General features: G+C 47.6%; 3 protein-coding genes across 9 annotated transcripts in view; 2 read left to right on the plus strand and 1 right to left on the minus strand.

Annotated features, from left to right (window-relative positions):
- Positions 1-21,234, plus strand: part of LOC119461739 (polycomb protein eed) — a 208,630-nt gene that overhangs the window by 146,825 nt on the left and 40,571 nt on the right. The window lies entirely within an intron of this gene.
- The window catches only part of LOC119461742 (NADH dehydrogenase [ubiquinone] 1 alpha subcomplex assembly factor 4), a 158,528-nt gene that overhangs the window by 84,783 nt on the left and 52,511 nt on the right, over positions 1-21,234 (minus strand). The gene's annotated exons all lie outside the window — the stretch shown is intronic.
- Positions 12,887-21,234, plus strand: part of LOC125947408 (polycomb protein eed-like) — a 48,919-nt gene continuing 40,571 nt past the window's right edge. Inside the window, exons 1-2 of one of the 2 annotated variants that reach the window (XM_049672077.1) lie at positions 12,887-13,049; positions 17,489-17,635. In XM_049672077.1, coding sequence (XP_049528034.1) covers positions 12,933-13,049; positions 17,489-17,635 — 264 coding nt within the window. In that variant the 5' untranslated portion in view covers positions 12,887-12,932. Of the gene's footprint in view, positions 13,050-13,433; positions 13,572-17,488; positions 17,636-21,234 lie in introns of those variants that run through there. The other variant, XM_049672078.1, reaches the window with a different exon arrangement.

Genomic DNA, 21,234 nt, shown 5'->3' on the forward strand with positions numbered 1-21,234 from the left:
TGTGCACCTTTCACAAAATATACGAGACAAATTGCGGGCCATGCCTTTTAAATCCTCCCAGTACACCTTGCTCATCTTGCATAGAACGCTAAATTAAGGTAGCTATACTATGCAAGGTGTTCGCTTAAATGATGTTCCATGACATTCGTGCTAAGAAAAAGCTTGGATTGGAACCGCCTGCCCGCCTGTAATGCCTCCACTACTAAACCATGCATGTTTGATCAAATCAGCCTAGTGAAATTGAGATGTAATAAGTAAAAAAAAATCAGATCCTTATTCCACTACTGTGCAGATGGAAGCCAGCGAAGCTGTGATGGGTTCTGTCGTTGGCACGAACAGAATTCACTTGAGAACAAGAAAGTGCGACTCGTCATTCAAGATAAGCCCGCAACTGAGACAGCACGCATACCAAATTCCCCTGTTCTGTCGATTCGGCTAGAAAAAAAAATATTTTAAATGACTGCCTATGCTCAAATGTAATGGTCAGTCATCGATGCGACCGTCACAGGCTCTACATATTTGCAGCGTGGGCGATACCTTGTGATGAAATTATGTACTAATGTATTCCCACCCCTTATGTAATACCCCTGTCAAGGGGTCTTTAAGGAATTAAAATGAAATGAAATGAAAGTGCACAGAGAGCAAGCGCGAGCGTCCCTGCGAACGGAGAATCGTGCGCCGGAACCGTCAGCGGTTGAACCGGAAGCGCCGAGCAGACGACGCGTCCCATGAGCCTCTACGGGTTTACGCCTTCAGACGGCAAAATAGGCGCGGCCTATGAAATAGCATTCAGGCTATGAAGCTGCATGAGCCGCGCAAAGGGGTAGGTAATGATGCAGAGGGCGGAAAGACTAACAGAATGTCAAAACTTCGGCGGAAAATCGAAAAAAAAAGTCAACAAGGGTCAATTCAAAATTTGACTGCTCGTACAAAGGCGCGAGACTAAATACCGACCGCAACATCGCCCAAGGTTAGCGATATATAAAACATCATGCTGGCAACTCTGGGCCGCTCCCTAAAACTAGCTCTTTCATGTACCCAGAATGGAGGCCGAAATTCCCTAGTCAAGTAGACCACTTGAACAGGCGAAGTGAAACTCGCTGTGCATATTTTTTCGCTGCTGCCCATATGATTAATGATGGACCCGCCTATGCACATTGTTCTGTTTATAATAATTTCTGTGTTTGTTTGTTTTAGCCAGGATTGCGTTATCTCGCGAGCGCTCACATGAATTCACGGGGAGATTGTTAGGACTGTCAACAACTTCATAATCCGCGATGCCTTATGTCTTGTGTGGCATATGCGATCATTTGGATGAATCGTCTTGGTGGCGACGATTGTTGACCCTTTTTGTGTATGTAAGTGGTCGATTGTGCGCGATAAGGAATCGGTTATTCGCATTAACATGTGTGTTTGTTTATTTGACAAGAAATTTAGGTCGCTCCGCGGTAAAGGTTCAGGCTCCATGTGTGTTCTCAAATTGCGCAATCTCTCCGTTCACATCTGTGCGCCCACTAACCTCATGATTCCAAAAAGTCACGTTAGAAACATGATCTTCCCCGGGTTTTTTTTTTTTTTTTTTTTTTTTGAACCAGTGAGCTGTTGCCGGTTAGAGCTACGGGAAGTCCGCGTGGCAGGTCGAAAAAGTAAATCGACTATTGCAATGCACCTGTAGATCGCCAGCGCGTTTGTCAACGCAGGTGATAGGCTGACTTTATTTGAACTTGCGAATCGATAAGTCGCGCAGTGTGTGCTGCTATGAGATGCAAAGGCACAAACGGAACCGAGATCGAGTTTTCTCAGACGTGCAAAATTTTTACAATAATCGTTCAGGTCATCCTGCTAGCTGAAACCATGCAGTGCTGATGGCATGCTGATTGCAAAATAAACTGCACCACCATAAGTTTAGCAACTGCCTTGCGGAATAGATAGCATTACATTTGCTAAATGTGTTGAGCATCGACAAGATCGAACGACCTACAGAACGCTGATTTGCTAAGAAACCGCCACAAGAAACAGCTGGGAGGGCAGGTAGGGAAATGGCCTCGAAGTTCACGCACAGAAACAAATATAGGAATGCTAGGCGCCGCCACGCCGTTAAACATCAGGTGAATGTAGGAGAGTGCGACAGTAACTAACGTAACAGAAAATGATTTTAAGAATGGGGGGGGGGGGGGGGGGGGCGGACCGCATAAGAGGCGTTAAGAACGAGTCGAGAGAGCGTCTCGTCACGGCCCGATCGCTCAACACCAGACGGCCATGACCAGTCGCCTATAGCTGGCCTCAGCTATATAGGCGACTGGTCATAGCACTTACCCCGTCGTAACACGCGCTAACTTAGATTTCTCATGAATAAATTAAACATAGTTTCATTTCTCTTCAGAATAAGCTGCAAGTGTAAACCTTGCGCCCACGTTCATCTCCTGCGTGCACACACGTTGAAATCTGGCGCACGCACGTACGAGGAGGCGCAGGCGATAAGAAGGCGAGCGCAGCACGCAGTCGCGTGACTTCACTAGGGACATCTCCGCCTCGCAAATCTAGGGAACCGCACAAGACGAGATCTGGCAACACTGGTGTGTTCTGGTGGGGATTTAGTCGCTCCCCGTACAAAGTGCAATGCCTGCATGCTTGGCATGAAGGACAGAGTGGCGTGCGAGAAATGTAAGCTTGTAAACTTCACTTGTAAAAGGAACCAGAATATTAGTCTAGGCGGTGGACAAACAGCCTTCGGAGGATAAGTAACATACGCGAAATCAATTAAATAACGCAACGCACATATGAGCACGAATGGAATTTCCAGCAGAATGCACTGACACGAACAGAATTAAGGGGCGACGACCCACGCAATCGTGTGCCGTCGTCCCTTTATGCCTGTGTCAATACGTGCCGTTGGAAACCATTTGTGCTAGGCGCAACCAACCAGTTCAGGCAAGCACTATTCTGAAGCACAAATATAAGTGTGGGCGTGGTTTTCGGCAGGCGCAAGACACTGGGTTTGAAAAAGACAACACAAGAAGAAAAACACTCACGCTGGCTCATTTCGCTGCTGAACGTTGACGTCTATTCATAATTCATAAAAACTGAAAATTTCGCGGGGCACACAGCCAAGCGAAGAACCTCAGTGGAAATACGCAGGCGCGGATCCAGGGGGGATGTCCGGATGTCCTGACCCCCCCCCCCCCCCTCAGATTTCTGCATCGCCCCCTCGCTGACAGGGGGATGGCCCTGTCGCAAAAAATATGGCCACCAGCATTCTTCAAAATTATTTTTCGCGAGTACCAGTGGTAACAGCCATGTAGAAGTAAAGCTAGCTCGCTCACAAGCTTAGTTGTATTCCTTAGGGGTGTGGTGTCGCGAGGTTGCCGTAGTTATTTTTTCTCATGCACACCTTGGACCTCCTGGCGCCGGCCGTGCCTTACTCGTACCGTCGGTGGCGTCGAATGAACGAGGGGACGTCCCTTTTGCCAAGCATGCCGATGTCCGCGCGAGCGCCTTCGCGCCTGATCAACTTAGTTCCCCATTGGGGTGTCAACGGTTGCCTCATTGGCTGTCATCGGTTCCGCGATCAACCTGCTTAATGAAAGAGATCTCTCGCTGAAGTGTTCATATATAAACTGTAGTACCAATTGTGATCACAGTTACACGTTGACAATATCCAGTACGAGCACAGTACCGTTCGTATGCTACAAGTTTTCCATTGTAACTTCGCAGTTGTCATACAAGAGGCTCAAAGCCGCCGGATCCGTTTATCTGAGTGGCCGTGCTCGCGCAGCGGGGCGAAACCTCGGGCAGCGGCTGCAAAATGGGGGAGCGTGACGTCAGCGGCCAACGCCTGCGCGTGGGCCTAGGATGGCGTGGCCTGGTTAGAGAAACGGGAGCAGATGCGCGCCTTGTGTAAAAGGATGACGTCGCGTGGGAAACAAAACATCAAGACGCTAGCTGGCTCGCGCTCACGGCTACTACGCCACATCGTTCTTCCTGTAGGTGGCGTCGTGAGTCTTCATACGCGGTGATTCGCATATCGTAAACAACCAGCGTAGTGGTTGCCGCGTTGGAGCGGAGCGTTGCTCCAAAGCAAACGAAGGTGTCTCAGCCGAACACAAGGAATCTTCTGAAGGAAATCAAGGTGTCCCAACAGAACTCCAAAGATTGACCCGTGCTTACACGTTTATAACGAACCTGCGACAGATCATCCCAAACTTTATTTTAAGAAACAATACAGGCTAAATATACCGGGTGTTCAAAATTAAGCTTTATGGTTTTCTTAAAATGAGGCACTGGGAGGCACGTGAAAACCACCTGCGCAAATAAGTTATGTGGCCAGGGGGACACAAAGTGAGATGATAATTATCGCTAGTCAGCAGCCGAATTGACTAAAATTGAATAATTAACTTTTTATTCACTGCAGTAAGTGTGTATGTTTGTATTCAAAAGTTAGAGGCAGTCGTGTTTCTACACAGTTTCACTTCGAAGAATCCTTCTTTACTCGCGGACAACTTTCTGTGGCAATGAAGGGAAAGCTACGGAGGCAAAGCGCTCACAAGTGAGGGTGCTTCTGAAAAGAGTCCCGCGTTTTAGTCCACGTTGGTTTATGTTGGCCAAGAGTAAACATAAACAGCTGATTAGCAACAATTAAATAAGACAGACCACACCACTGAGTGTAAAAGTTTACTCATTTTGCCGCTTTTCCCTTCCGCGGGGGGGGGGGCGCTGCGATCGCCAGAGTGTGAAGACGCGGCCCACTTTGGCTCTAAGACGTTTTATTTTAAGTTTGCGTGGAACTATCATTCAACGTGGTAAACACTGAGCAACGACACCGTGAGTACTTTCTGTGAGTGTGGTGTGCTTTTTCACGGCTCCAATTGACGTTTTTTTCTGGCTACGAGGACTTTTTCGACGGCGACCCACTGACCTAAGCCTAACCACGTCTGGGCCCAGCCCGAGTGCGGCCTCGGCGAGGCCGGCCCGGTGAGCACGACATCATGTCGCCACCACAGCAACATTCGCACTCCAGTGGACCCAGCACGGAAGCTCCATGCTTACCTCAGCTTAGAGACGCCGAAAATTTGAAGAATAGCCCCTCCAAAATGCCGATAACGCGACGAGCGAAGCGCGCTGAGAGCGTCGAAACGCCGAGTGAACGCCGCGCTACAGCCGAAGACGCCGTGGCGCGTCCCTCGATGGAAGAGGCCAGAAGGCGGGAGTCGCAAGTGAACGACCAAATGGATATTCAGGATGCTAGCGAGGACGACAACGACGATAGCAACGACGAAGACAACGAGGACAACGGAAGCCTTGAATGGTCCTTTTTCAGCAAGCGGAAACCAAACAGAAAAGTCAAGCCCGAACAGCTTCGCCTCGAACGGGTAAGTCGACCTCATTTTGCGCTCTCGATCAGGCCACTTAACAAGGTACACGTACATGACATACCTAAGCAGGCTATAACAGCAGCACTAGAGATGACGGCGAGAAGTTGGGAACTTGCAGAATTATCAATTTTTCGCTACGACCCTGCGGCGAACTGCATAAAGGTTACTGTCAGGGATGAAGAACACGCGAAGAGGCTTGCGGCGCTGACCCGACTGGCTGAGAAAATGAGCGGTCGCGTTCGTACGTATGAAGTGATAATTGAAAGAACGCCAACACAGAAGGTGGGGAACAGTCGGGGGGTCATCAAGGTGCGTCCCGGCCAGACCATTGAATATATCAAGGATCACTTGAGATGCGAGACGGCAACTATCCTAGAGGCACGTCTGCTCGGGAAGACAAACATGCTGCTGCTAACATTTAACACGGAATCTCCCCCAAACAGGCTCGTATTCGATTATGAGATCACAAGGGTGCATGAGTACAGACCGAAGGTTATAGCTTGCTACAATTGTCACGGATTGGGACACATTGCCAAGTATTGCCCTTCAGACGAAGTTTGTAAGCAGTGTGGTAGAAAACACCCTCAAGACAACGAATGCGATGAAGAGCTATTCTGTGTCGCATGCCAGAAACAGGGCCACATATCGCTAAACTCGGCATGTCCTAGCCGTGCACCGAAAGACATTAAGAAAGTCGTGCAGAACACAGAAGAAGGTCAGAGGACAGTGACCTGGGCTGAAAAAGTGCTGGCAGGAACATCCACACAACCCACACTATCCGCTCATTATGAGCAACAAATAAAAGAACTCAGAAAGGAAAATCAACAGTTGAGAGCAATGCTGCAGCAAATACTCGCACGACTACCACCAGAGCAACGAGATACGCCACCATCGCCAACGCCACGGCAACGTGAATCGGAGATGCCGGCAGACCGAGAAAAACGCACGCGTTCTAACAGTCGGGTCGGGCGATCAATTAGTCGAAAAATCACGGCAAACTCTAGAAAGCCGCAATACGTAGGACCTGCACAGACTCAGCAGAACCAGGCACCGTCAGTGTCAAAACCACTCACAGCCCAAGACTCGGCGTATGCGCAGATGCTGAGCATCCTAAGGCAGGAAAGACACACTGAGACCCAGCGCCTCGAAAAGAACCTACGAGAGGAATCTCAGACAGTCACGAATGCAATACAAACTCAGATGAAAGCGATATTCACGGAAATTCAGAGAAATATTCAGAAGCAACATGATGAACCTAAAAGGCGTAAGCCAGCAGATGAAAGATGACGGCAAGGCCTATATGCATCCAATGGAACTGTCGAAGTTTTACGCAGAATGGATCCACACTAAGACAGCAAATAAAAAAATTCAAACCCCTTGTCGTGCTTCTACAGGAGACAAGGGGACCATGCACTATTCAAGGTTACCGAACCTTTCAGCAGGCTACAATACTACACCAGGGCAAAGGAAACCAACAAGCGCAAGGCCAAGCTGCCCTTTTAGTTAGACATGATTGCACCGCAACCGAACTGCAAATACCAGATTTGTGTAATGATTTCAGAGAAATTGTGGCAGTAAAGCTATGTCCACGCGGGCACCGGCCAATGGTTGCAGTTTCCGCGTACTACAGACCCCTAACGGGCAAGCACCGGAATGACTCCTACCAATGGCTCGGTAAGGTGCAGGCACAAGCTGGAGGCCTTCCCATTCTAGTGGGGGGAGACTTTAACGCCAAGCATCAAACATGGGGCTACGCCAAAGCTGACCCGAGAGGACGCATACTGCATGATGCAATAGAAATGTCAGCTCTGGATATATGCAACACACCAGAAACACCAACCCGCATAGGGCTACACGCGCGACAACAGGACACAACGCCCGATCTGACACTAGCCACTCCAGGGCTCATAAGGCAATGGGACGTAGAATCGACGACATGGGGAAGCGACCATTTACCAATAATCATCACGCTCAATCGCAAAAAGATCCGAGAAAGGAGAGAAACGGTGTTTTTTGACTGGAAAAAATTTCGAATGGCCACCGGGGGACTCTTTTGCGGACTTTGAACAATTCAGCGCTATGATAGCCGAGGCACGGCCGGAGGCCAGAGAAACTATCCCATGCGATGACACTACAAGTCACATGGATATGCACCTTGCAAATCTATGGCGGAAGGTCAACCGCCTCACACAGCAATACCGGTATAAAGGAAAGCGTCACAAAGATCTAATGCGCCTTAAGCATCAATACCGACTCATCAAGGAATACCAACAACTCAAAGCAGACACGTGGCACAATACGTGCGCGAATCTTGGCCGGGAACCCGGTCTAAAAAGGCTATGGCAGATTTTAAGGAGCCTGCTTGGGAGAAAGAAAGGCGCACCTCCTCTCACGGAACTCTTTTTGCGAGAAGAGCCTGCCGTGCTGGAGGAGCGCGTCATCCACACTTTCTTCCCACATGCTGCCGAAGCGCCTCCGGAACCGCTGCCTTCTGCCACGATAGACAACGCGAAAGAGGAGCTAGACACGCCCTTTACGCTGAGTGAACTCGTAGCGGCCTTTGCACAAGGTAAAACGAAGTCCGCTCCCGGGCACGATGGAGTGACTTGGCAAGAACTTCGAAACCTCAGCAATGAAGCTCAAGAACGGCTCTTAACAATTGTCAATGAATCCTGGGAATCCGGACTAGTGCCAGATTCACTAAAGCTTTCCCTCATCTACCCTATACCGAAGCCGGGCAAAGACCACACGAAACCAGCTAATCTACGCCCCATAGCTCTAACGTCAACTATCTGCAAATTGATCGAAAGAATGCTAAACACGAGAATGCAGCACTACATGGAGTATGTACAACCGGGTTTGCATCCTGCGCAGGCAGGTTTTCGGCCGAACATGGGCACACATGACTGCCTCTGGTTGCTCCGCAGAGTGATCAACCGCAAGTCTCGCAAACAGATGCCTGACTATATTCTTGCAGTCGATATGCGTAAAGCATTCGATAACGTGAAACAAGAGGTCATCTTACAGGAATTAGCAACCAGGTACCCTAGCCAAAGAACATACAATTGGATCCGTAGCTTCCTCCAAAGCAGACCAATCCAGCTCCATGGCAAGGCACCGGGATGGAGTCCGAGGACCTACTACTTGGATAGGGGTGTGCCCCAGGGCTCCATCCTCGGACCTATGCTATTCAATCTGGCCATGACACGGGTAGCAGAAAGTCTTGAGCGAGACACTTCGGCCCGTTTCAGTATTTACGCCGATGATATAACGATATGGACGGAAGCGGCGGATTATTCCGACATGCAGAGCATGCAAACTGAACTGCAAGCAGCGATCCTGAGCCTTAGCAACACTTTAGATAACCTCGGACTGCAACTCTCGCCGGAGAAGACGGAACTGATCAGCGTAGACGGAAAGAAAGCGACCAATGTAAACAAGCAGATCACTTTACACATAGGCAAAAGCGATATTACGTCGACCAATGGACAAATTAGGATCCTCGGTGCACAGATTGCTAGCTGCAACAGCCCCCAGCTATGGATTCGCACACTAAAGCAAAAATGGAGACCGCCATTGCACATGGTTAGACGAATATCGAGCAAGTATGGTGGAGCGCGTCAGAAAGCGTGCCAAACGCTCGCAAAAGCAGTCGCGGTTGGAAGGATTCTTTACGGGGCACCCGTGTACGAATTCTCTGAACGAGACCTCAGCGACATCGAAAAGTTACACAGGGCCACCCTCCGTACTATCACTGGGCTACCGAAGCACACGAGGAACGAGGACCTGCTCAAGCTGGAAGCGATTCCACCCATACGGGACATAATCAATGAAGCACGAATTCGAATGCGATCCCGGTTGGAAAACACGACTCAGGGAAAACAGATCATCGCATGGGATAAACAAGTCCATGCGAAGCCAGAGCCCGCGGAAGCGACCATAACGCCACCATGGGAAGCACCACTGGGCATACGGAGGCAACAACGCCCTATCGCCAGACGAAACGTGGAAGCTAGATAAATATTTGAAAAGAGATTAGAACTAAGAACGCCGCAGCACACCATTGACATCTACACGGACGCTGCAATCAAAAATGACATGGCAAGCATGGCCTGGGTTAGCACATCTGCACCCCAACACAATGGCTATCACACATGTCAGCTTCCCGGGGGTGCAACCTTGCACGCAGAACTCTTAGCTATATGGGGAGCGGTCAACACCATTCCCATTGACATGGGAGACATTGTAGAGCAGAAGGTGCGAAATAATTATCGGATCCTAACTGACTCGTACGAAGCGGTGGCCGAATTAACGGTGCCTACGACAGATGATGCTGTGGCCAACGACACCAGAAAAATGCTAAAGAGAATACAGGACAACGGGACAAATGTTGAAATCATATGGACACCGGGGCACACCGGCACGGATGGGGGAAACGCAGCCGCTCACGCAGTTGCCGCGCAAGCGGGTGGGCTTGATTACACGTACAGCTCCCCACACTCCATTTCCTCGCCAAACCCCGCTGACCAAAATCCATACCTAAAGATATTGGCCGAAGGCTCTCCTAGCAAAGCACTGATGCATTACATTCGCACTAAAATAAAAGCAGATAGTAAACGGAGACTATTAGAAGCTGCACCAGTACATGTGTTTGACAACGGCGGCCTTACTCGCACGGAAGAGGTTTTTTTGAACAAGGTTATGGCCAATGCTGCATACACACCACACATACTTGAGAAATGGCACCAAACCAGACAAGCTACGACTGCGAACACTTATACCCGATGCACACATTGTCAGGAGTCATGCAGAGCAGACTTGCAACACCTCATTTGGAACTGTGCAGCTTTTTCACAAGGGAGATCCAACATTCAACATTTACTGCACGGAGATATTAGAACACTAGGAATTGAAATACAGACTAACCCTGAAACACAGAAAGCCATTGCGACATATGGCAGACAAAGTGGCTTGTTTCGAGTAGTGTAGAAGGGGTCGACCAGCCCGTGCGAGAGCGGCGGAAGTGAACATGCACCTGAGTCTGCATAAAACGGGAGATCAAAGACTGAGATGAAGATGTGCCCCAGCCAACAATCCGGGAACCCACATTCCTTTCCCACCTAATCCCCAACAGCGGCCTAGAGCCGTCCCCTTCCTTAAAATAAAGGCTTTTATTCATTATTCCCTTCCGCGTCTGGGCAAACGCGAAATCGTCGCACGTGGAAGTTGCGTCGATTCAGCGTCTGTTCCGAGCAACCAAAAGCACTGTCAAACGCTGCCGGACTACTTGGCGCGGTAACACATGTGCAGCATCCACGCGCCCGTAGCTTTCCCTTCATTGCCACAGAAAGTTGTCCGCGAGTATAGCGTGTCTATGCTATTGCTCCGAGATATCCAACTACAAATTTTAATTGTCGTTCGCATGATTACGCATGCAAGAGAGTGAGGATCGGCGCAAAGCTCCTCCCTGATGTGCCGCGGCTGTTGGGTACGGCGCTTAGTCTGACAACACGGCGGAGGCATTGGCAAAGATAATAACTGTCCCCCTTCCTCTCACGGCTGGCGAAAAAAAAAAAAAATCGAGGAACCCGTAACCGCTGTCGCAACACGCGACCGCGCAGCCTGTAAATATGGCGGCAGCTGCCATGCCGATATAATGGCGCGCGCAGAGAAGCCGGAGGGCAGTGCGCGTGCGTAATGGTGACTAGACGACCGGGCATGGTCCTTGCCTAGGCTACGCAAATAAAGTGACTGCTGATTTCCAAGCATTGTAAGTTTTATTGAAATCAAAAGCAACAACGGTACCATCAACAGCAGAAACCTTTTTAGCTATGCTAACGAATATTTCATACTGCCGCTTTAAATTTGGTGTTGTCATGCACAAATTTCATGACACTTCACCCATCAAGATGTCAATGCCCTAAAGATGTTCAAAATGCCTCCCTTCCACAGCAACGCAAAGCATAAACCGCTCTCGCGTCGAGTCGATAACTCTGCGCAGTACAATTGAAATTTGGAGTCGGATATCTCGAAGCACGAACACGCTAGAATAATTCTTCCGACTGATACTGTGTAGAAACACGACTGCCTCTAAGTTTTCAATACAAACATACCCACTTACTGCAGTCGACAAAAAATAATTGTTCAATTTTAGTTAATTGGGCAGCTCACGGCGATAATTATAATCTCACTTTGTGCCCCCCTGGCCACATAACTTAATTGCACAGGTGGTCTTCGCGTGCCTCCCAGTGCCTAATTTTAAGAAAAGCATCAAGCTTAGTTTTGAACACCCTGTATTATCAGGCACAGCCGCCAAGCACATGGCTGTATTGGGTAATGTCATTTTCCCATATGTTCGGAGAAACCGATACCTGGCTTCGCTATAGGGCTTCTTCATCTTTCTGGGGTTTTACGTGCCAAAACCAGTTCTGATTATGAGGCACGCCGTAGTGGAAGGTTCCGGATTAATTTTGACCACCTGGGGTTCTATAACGTGCACTACAACGTAAGCACACGGGCGTTATTGCATTTCGCCTCCATCGAAATGCGGCCGCCGCGGCCGGGATTCGATCCCGCGATCTCGTGCTCAGCAGCGCAACGCCTGAGCTGACTGAGCCACCACGGCGGGCTACAGGTGTTGCTCTAGCCGTATAAAACGCGGGTTTATCGTGAGCAGAAACGGTGAATTTCGGTAAATGAGAGAGGCTACTATCATCATCACCATCATCATCGACAAAAGCTGACCCCCCCCCCCCCCCCCCTCAGAAAAAACCACCTGAACGTCGCCCCCGAGGGCTCCGTGGTCACGAAAAAACCTGGATCCGCCCCTGAATACGAATGTTTAAAGGTGCGCGAACTGTGAACAGAATGTACTCCACATGGAGCTGACAACACCCACTTTTGTTAGACGCGGCTTGTCACATGATCGTTACGTTTCAACTCACGTTGTTACGATTTGTTGAAATAGTTCACCGCTCTCTCGAGCGCTTCTTGCGATTTTAGTCAAAAAAGTTCTGGAGGCGTTGTGTTGTCATTTTAAAACTTTATGAGCGATGAGCTTGTAATAACTATGGGACATTCACATTATCCTTTGGTTATAAACAACAAACTTTACTTTTAGCATCTGCTTGATGTACACGGTTTAGGTAGCAGTGTATCCCCGCAGGCCAGCTGTAGCCGGTTTACTGAACGGTTTACTGTAGCCTTTACTTTGCATGATGAACGCTTCGAACACGAATTTGAACTTTCCCGCTTGGTCCGTCAACTTTCGTTTGTTTCTTCGCTTACGTTTGCAGTGCTGCCTTCATAGATCATAACAAGCCACGCAGCAGCCAGCGTCGGTCGCAGCCAAAACGAGCCAAAACACGCGGGCCGCGGGCTCTTCATGCACCCTGAAAAGCGCGTAGAGGGAGAGTTAGGTTTTGCACATTTTGTCTTTGTGTCCAGCGATCGCGTATGCTCGTGCTCACGCTTGTGAACCCAAGTTCCGGACCGTCGTAGAGGACCAAGTTACATGCAGATTTAATTGTTCGGAACAACTGCTTCTTTTGCTCTGGTGCGATGTCGGACTCGGACCTCGGCGACCAAGTCGCGTGCGCGAGTTCTTCGACGAAACACACCCGACAACCTCGGCTCGTGTATCCGTCCGATCACTCGGATGACTCTCCGGACGACATCGTAAGCTCTACAACTCCGTCATCTTCTATTTGCGCTCTTCATTTGTTGTTTTGTGCGCTGTAAGAACCGCGTCAGCAGTATCTTGTAGCAACTGACTTGAAATTGAGTGTTTCTCCCAAACTTTGATCGTTTCTGACTGACTAACTAACTGTTTTGTGAGAATATTGAAGACCTTGGAAAGAGTTCCTCTCGAACGTGCGCTCTTTTCATTGCGTTAACTTAAGACGCATTCAACGCCGTTCGCACGAGCGAATAAACACAAAACAAACAGTCGCCGCACATGTGTCAGCGAAGAGCGCCTGTTGCCACTGTTGTCTGCGGCGCAGCGTCCTCGCGCGAGCCGTGTATACGTCGTCAAACTGCTAATCTCTCGGCGACCTAATCAGTGACTGCGCGCTTGAACGAGCCCAGCTGCGGTGTTGTGGGAGGCGTCACGCAAAGGCGTTTTCTCGTTTGAATGTAGCGGCTCCGCGCTGGAAGACGACGACTCATGTTAAGCGAGCTGGTATCCGCGCGAAAATGGTAATCACAATTTTGAATCTCTTCGTGAAAGGTCGCCTCCTGCTTCTCGATGTGTACTGGCTACGCCGGTACTAATGCTGTGCGGCACCTTTTGAACGGCGGAATCCAGTGAACCAGGCGCTGAGTGAGCGTCCATAAAAGCGTGACCTGTGTTTCAGCGTTGTAAAGCATGATCGACCGTCGCGCGTCCTTGCATTTAAACGTTTGCTTACTTAGTTCTGTCTAACGCTATGAAGATCCACCATTGCATTTAATGCATTGCAGGGAATCTCGCGTTGTTTGCGTTGAGTTCCGGTTTCGGCACAGGCGCTACGAGCGGCGTTCTTTGGAATCGGTTCACTTGACGTGAGCGATTTGGGCGCTTGCTTGCTTTGACAGAGGTGGTTAAGTTCAACAGTTGAGTACTGAGTAGAGTCGTCCGTTTATGGACGACACCTTAAATGTTGCAAATCAGTTTTGTGGAACTCCGTAAAGTGGAGGAAGTTTAATGAAAGGGATAAATTATTCACTCCGCGATTTTCGTCAGAGGCATAGACCCATTTAGATTCTTTTCACCTGCCTCTATTGTATGTTCATTATTTTGTTACATTGAAAACAAAAACATATTAATGCTGATACGGTATTTCGTGAATTTATTAAAGCAAGCAGTGAAGTGTGCTACAGCTTTTAGGCATGTTTCTTTTATTTAGGGCTCCCTAACGTCAGAAACCTCAGTACCACCCATTGTGGTGGCCTAGTGGCTATGGCGGTATCGCGGTGGCAGTGCGGGATCAATATCCCATCAATGTCCCAGCCACGGCGGCCGCGTTTCGATGGGGGTGATATGCAAAAACACCCGTGTGCCATGCATTGGATGCACATTTAAAATTAATGCGTAGTCCCTCACTATCATTATTAATGCGTAGCACCTCATTATCAAGTCGTGGTTTTGGCACGCAAAACCACAGAACCTAACTTTAAAGTGAAGCTTCTTTGCCTCTTCATTTGACTTTTACACTGCTGCTGCGGTTGCCGTCTTGCATGCCACATTGGAGGGTGGTTGAGAATGCCAGGGGTGTGGGAGTGCTGTCTATGAGATCTTTTCAATGAGAACTGCCTGGCTGTTGCCACAACGCCCTGTGGAACTCCCTGGCTGTCGACACAATGCCCTCTGGATGGCTGTAATTTTATGTGAGGCCCCCGCAAAAGCATTGCGGATGCTGTAGCGCTTACCTTTGTACTCAGGTCTAACAGCCCAGAAGGGAGATAGAATGGTAGACAGAGAGAAAAGTCATAAGGGAAAGGCAGGGAGGTTAACCAGGCTGAGCCCGGTAGGCTACCCTGCACTGGGGAAGGGGGAGAAAGGATTGAAAGAGGAGAAGGAAGAGCGAAGTTCACATCTTGCACATTTACACAGTCAAGCGTTCATCGCTGAGTTTCGTCACAGGCGGTCATACAGGCTTGCGCACTTCAAAAAACGCAGCAGCGCCTTTGTAACCCTACACATAGCAGACGCACGAGGCCATGCGCCCAAGATGTTCTCCTCCGTAAAAGGCCTGTCGTCTAAGTGCCCCAAAGCCGTCCAAAGGGCAATCCTCTCATCTTCGTATCTGGGGCAAATGGTAGACAGAGAATGCGTAAAACCAATGCCGTGACAAGACGGATGAATAACGGCATTGCTAGTCTTTGCTTGTGACAGCATGGATACATGGGAGGATCACGAGAGAAGAGAAAGGTGGCATCAGAAAAAATGCTTCGTTTGGGGTCTCACCAATTAGAAAAAAAAGAAAGAAAAAAATATTGGCAAGATATAGCAACAGTTGCTGACACACTGTAAACATTTTAATTCAGAGAATGGTACGGCAGGTTTCTGCTATTTCTGAAAAAAAGCGCCGTACAAAGTTTGTGCAATTCAGACAAGTGACACAGGAGATGCAGACGACAATATGCAAGCGGCCGTCCATCAAATCAGCACTTCAGCTACTATGTGATGAGCTGTGTCAGGGCATGAGAGTACTTCATCAGAACTGAGAGCTGGGCGAGTGAGTGTGGTTCCATCTTAACAAAAAAGTTATGCGAAAAAGACGTAGACTAGCAAGATTAGACACACACGGGCGCTGACAAAGAACTAGTGTGAAAAAGACGTGGACGAGCATGAAACGACAAACACGGGCGCTCGTGTTTCGATTAGTGCCTGTGTTTGTCATTTCTTGCTGTTCCACGTCTTTTTGGCTAGTGTTTTGTTAACATGACAGTGCTAGCTTTCTCGCTGGCTATGAACAGTGGCACACTACAACGTCTCGCTATGTGTTCTATGTACTACGTAGACAAGCACAAGTAATGCACGCAAGGTAACATTTAGCATCAAATCATGACTGTTGTAGGCCGTCAACATCACCGCCAAATGTTGTCAATGAAAACAAACCACACAGAAAGCTTTGCTTACGATTCCCACAGTGTGCAAGATCTGCATATCTTTCGTGTACACGACAATACCAAAGCAAGGCCCGCAGGTGGCATGGTTGCAAATACATAAGTGATAATCGTATAACATGTTTTCATTACATGCAGATTTAGCAAGCTATATACCTCCCATGCTGAGCAAACTGAAAAACCTTTCAGGTCAAATTTTGTGTACAATGATTGCAGTAGCGCACCCAGGATCTCCGCCAGGGGGGGGTTGACAGTTTGTCAATACCATCTAAACAGCACTAATTTCGATTTCTTCAGTTGAAATTGTCAAAAAATGCGCTTTTTGCGAGTGTGCAGACGATTGCGCGTCTTACATCTTCGTTGCAGCACTCAAATGCGTAAGGAAAGAAAAGGGGTTAAACAAAAAGGGGGGGGGGGTTAAGTCGGCCTCAGGGGGGGGGGGGGTTACAACCCCCGAATCCCCCCCCGTCGGTGCGCCACTGAATGATTGAGGCTAAATTTCATAAGTGAAATTGCACGTCATTGTGTTTACACTGTGTGCTCAGTGTACTTCATAGACAAATAAAGGTGGTGCACTCACCACTGTCGTATGTTGTCAACATTACCGCCAATATTGTGAATATATATAAAAGAAATAAAAACGATATCATCAGAAAGCTTTGCTTACATCGATTCCCACAGTGTGTGGGATGTGCATAATCTTTTTTTAACCTTAGTACAGTATGCGGCTATTCTCAGTGATCCCCTACTAAAAGTAAGATGCAGAAAACCTCACATGCAATTAATATACATAAAATAAAATAAAAAAGCTGTTAAAATACTCAAGAAGGTACAGGCAGGGACAAAATAATGGGACAAAATAATGCAGATCTGCCAAAGTGTGCAGAACTGCATTCTTGCACCCTCTGATGAAGCAAGCAAGCGTCTGTTGTTAAGACATAGCATTGCCCATGCCTATCCTTTTATGCTCATGTGCCTGCCAATACGCCCACATCTTGCCAGCCTGCTGTTGAAATTGCGATGATTGCAGAAGGATTAGGCTGGAAGAGTGGTGTCTTATTCGGCCATTGTGATGTACAACTGTTCATTACTAGAGAGTGCATGTATATTAATTACACGTGAGGTTATCTCCACCGGTCAAGAAATACAGTTTGGCACATGCTAGCAAGGTCCCGTATTATTTTATCCCTGCCTGTACATTCTTGGTTAAGAGAGCCTTGTATCTTTCAGAACAACTTCCCTTTAATAGTTTGGCGAAGTCCTACATTAGTTGTCTTTTGTTTTCTATTCACAACATTGTGCACCGATATTGGGGAGAGGAATGAAAGCATTGGGAAATAATGCAGATTTTTCTACTTCAGGAAAGAGTTTGGCAGCTATCAGGTTAAAACCTGTTTTGTGACAATTTGGGGTGGACACTGCACCTTGCCTGGCAGTTCATGACCACTGAAATTGCGGCTGACCCTCTAATTTTGGCCCCTCCCCCATTTCTTTTCGTCACACAGGACGAAACGTCGAGCGTGGGGAGTGCATCAACGGCAGACAACACGTCACGCAGCAACACGCCCACAAACCAAGGTCGCCGGGGCCGCCGTCGCAAAAGCAAGTCAAAGCGCTGCAAGCTGGCCTACAAGTGTTCCACATTTGTCAAGGTGAGAACAGCTGCCACAAAAAGCAAGAGAGAATTAAAAGACATGTTTAACGAAAGAAAGGTGCAGTGTTCGGCTGATGGAGCTAATGTGCTTGTCCAACAGGCAAATTTAATGACACGTTGAATCAGTTGGTGTGGGTGTCGTTCGAAGACTGTCACGTGACAAAGTGTGGTGACACTGACAGCAGAGGGGGGCATCCAGTGTGTGTTCAACAAACACTTACATAATTCAACTTGTTTGTTTTACCTTCAGCGTTTATATCACGTGAAAAACAGACGGACCGAACAGCATTCAGGCAAAATACTTCAGAAGTTCAGCCACATTTTTGCGCAAGCACATCACTGTTACGATTACCCACCTTCCCTCAATAAGTGGATAGTCATGGCAACAACAGTTTTTTGAGTCAACAGAAATAAAATATAATGAAGAGTTTGGTATTTTTGCAGTGCCGTTATTCTGACAGTGTATCTCAATCGATGAAAAGAACTATTTTGTGCCTCCAATGCTCAGTTTCAGCAGCTGCTGGTATCACATCTTGCTCTGCATTTATTGCAATGGAATAGAAAATAGCAGTGGTTACGATGCTGTTGCTTTTCAAGCAATTTCCATGGATGCCATGGAAACTGTTTGGAAGTTTGGAATGTATATATTCCATGGAAACTTCATTATACAGGAAAAACTTGACATTTATTCTCTTCGTCCCAGTGCTAACAGAAGAAGAAGAAGCACTTCTATTTCAATAGTGTACAGAAAATCGAAATAATAATCATTTCAGGTTCTTTCTGTAACCCCCAAACGTCACTGTTACTGCGAATCGTACTCTGTTCTACCATGTAGCACCAAGCCACAAGTGAAGTGCATGCACTCAAAGTCACACCAAATTCACCATAATAGCGCCACTATAGGTTTCTGGCTTGCTACGCGATGAAGAGGGGAAGGAAAAAGGGATCCAAGCTGGTGTAGATGACTAGTAGAGAGAGCTATATTTACAGTGTGCCACAAAAGTTTACAGGACACAGTGCCCACAGCTAATGTGAATTTCTGCTCTGTTAAGGGATGGCGCTTCAAATTTAACTCTTTCTGTGCCACATTATTATCCCAAATTTCGACCAAACATGGGCAAATTATTTTTAAAGGTCCCAGTTGCCAACATGTTTTACCTTCTCAGAGAGAATAATTTTTCTGCTTCTACTGTTCAATGGATTATGTGCTACCCTCTACCAAAAGCATGACTAACTGCTGAGAGAGAACTAGGCCCATCCATGGCATTGCTAGGAAATGCAAAATACCACTAATAAGCTGAGCTTGTCCCTGGCCAGTCTCACCAGAAACGTTTGAACGAACCCAGCTCACCCAAGGCATGGAAGGGGTTAATGAATCACCGTGCAGGTCGCATGAACTACTACAGTCAAGACCTTTCAGTTTGAGGCTATGGGCTCATGCTTCAGCTTTCTCGCAAATTCCTTGTCCTGTAACCTTCTTTGAACAAGTGCACACATACTATGTACAGTACATTGTACATGTTAATAGAGAGGTTTAAGGCCGTTTTACATGATGCGATTTTCATCACTCCAAAAGTGGATTTCCGTCGCATGCGACGAAAATCACAGTCGCAGTGCCGACTCTGCGATTTTCAACTGCGACCAACCGGTTGATTGCTGCGTCGCAATGTTGCTCCGATCGTTGCGATTTCCCATCGAAATTGCACCGAGAGCTATTTCGCGGTCTGTTGTGGAAAATGACGTCTCGCTCAAGAAGTGCATTGCGTGCAGAGGTGGGTTGCTGAATCTGGTACGTACGCGAAGGGAGAATAAAAATCTTGTGCCAGAGATTCCATTCTTGCATTTCTATGTGTTCGTTGACGCGCTACATAGCAAACGAAGTGCATTTTCGCCTTTGCTTTGTATGCTGTAGACACACCTATGCGAGTTGCCAATACAACGAGGTGTTCGATCTCTACGAGAAAACATGGCCTTTTGGAGTCGTCACAATTTTAATTTGTTGAGTAGCATACAAAAATTTTGCAGCCTCAGCAAGGGCAAATAACAAGGCAGCAAAGTACCCGAAGTTTCAACGTTGCGCTGAATGTGCGACCGTTTTGATGCATTCTTTTTCTGTCAGTTTTCCACACACGTAAACTTCCCGATGCATCTTGAAAGGTTATCTTGCCTCACTTGCTTATTAAATTTGAGATGCCAAGCATGGAGGCTATCATAATGAATTTTCTACGACAACATATTTAACTCCGTGGCTTGAATAAACAGAGTCAATTTGTTTTCGAATACTCCACGCACGTTAAGTTGTATCTTCTCTGATGGAGAATTTTGTTTTTCCTACGCAGAAACAATAAGCCTTGAATATATTGGAGACTTTTTATCCTATTCAGGCAGAGTGACACATAGAAGGCACATTAGACAACACACAGCGCTGAACAACCAGCTGCGAACAGCTTTTTACGTACGTCATGCATAGGAACCGCCGTTGCACACACCAAAACAAATTTAAACTTCAAAACGTTTTAAATTACAAAACACACGTAATATTTGGTCCTAATAAAAGGAGGTCAATCATCTTATAAAACGCACGTCTTTTTCATTACATTAAAAGAATTATGCGGCGTTTGCAACATAACCTGGTAACAAGCAACCCTGGGCGTCGCATCAGTCGCATTGTTTAAATTGCAATCACGTGAATTGAGCCCTCAAAAAATCGCATTGTGACGCATGCAACTGCACCGATTTTTTTCGCTCCAGTCTCAGCATGTGAAACAGCCTTTAGCTTGTCCGGTGATTGGGTAAATGCAGGCAGACCGGGCGTTGGGGCGGAACCATAAACGTGAGCGGCCTGCATGATGCTGCCACCTGGTGGCGCAGAGATTACACAGAAAAAAACAGCTAGTATTGCAGTAACCAAGTAACCGCTGCTGGTGTAAATTTTCGGCAGCAACACGATTACGCCACTGCCGAAAATTTACACCAGCACCGAAGTAGAATACACTTGGTTACTGCAATACTAGCTGTTCTTTTTTTCTGTTGAATCTGTACACCACCAGGTGGCAGCACCATACAGGCTGCCACATTTACGGTTCCGCCCCAACGCCCTGTCCGCCCGCTTTTACCCGATTACTGGACAAGCTAAACCTCTCTAATATGCACTATGTACTATGAACATATGTACGAAGAACAACCATAGTTTTGGATGCATGAAAAATACAGCCACTTCTGTGATCGGCCTCTGTGAATGATCCCTATCAACCCTGCTAAAGAAAGCATGTTGTGCATACTTCAATTCAAATGCACCAATTTTAGTAAAGTAGAGGTCTCGCCAGATCCATAAGGCCACATTGCCGCATAATCTGCTCTTGACCCGACATTGGAACATGTGCCCTGCACTCCCCTAAAACTGGTGTTACAGCATGCACACTCAGAAAAAGTGGAACATTTTGGCTATGGAAGGTCCCTGAATCTGCCATTAAAAACTGGCACCAGATAATTGAGATGGCAGCACTTGGCATTGCAGTTTCTCGGAAGCCACGACAAGTAAATGAATGCCATGCCAGTGTAACCTCGACAGTCATGATGACTGCAAACCGCACCAGT

This window comes from Dermacentor silvarum, chromosome 8 (assembly GCF_013339745.2).
Source record: "Dermacentor silvarum isolate Dsil-2018 chromosome 8, BIME_Dsil_1.4, whole genome shotgun sequence".
NCBI classification, from domain to species: Eukaryota; Metazoa; Arthropoda; class Arachnida; order Ixodida; family Ixodidae; genus Dermacentor; species Dermacentor silvarum.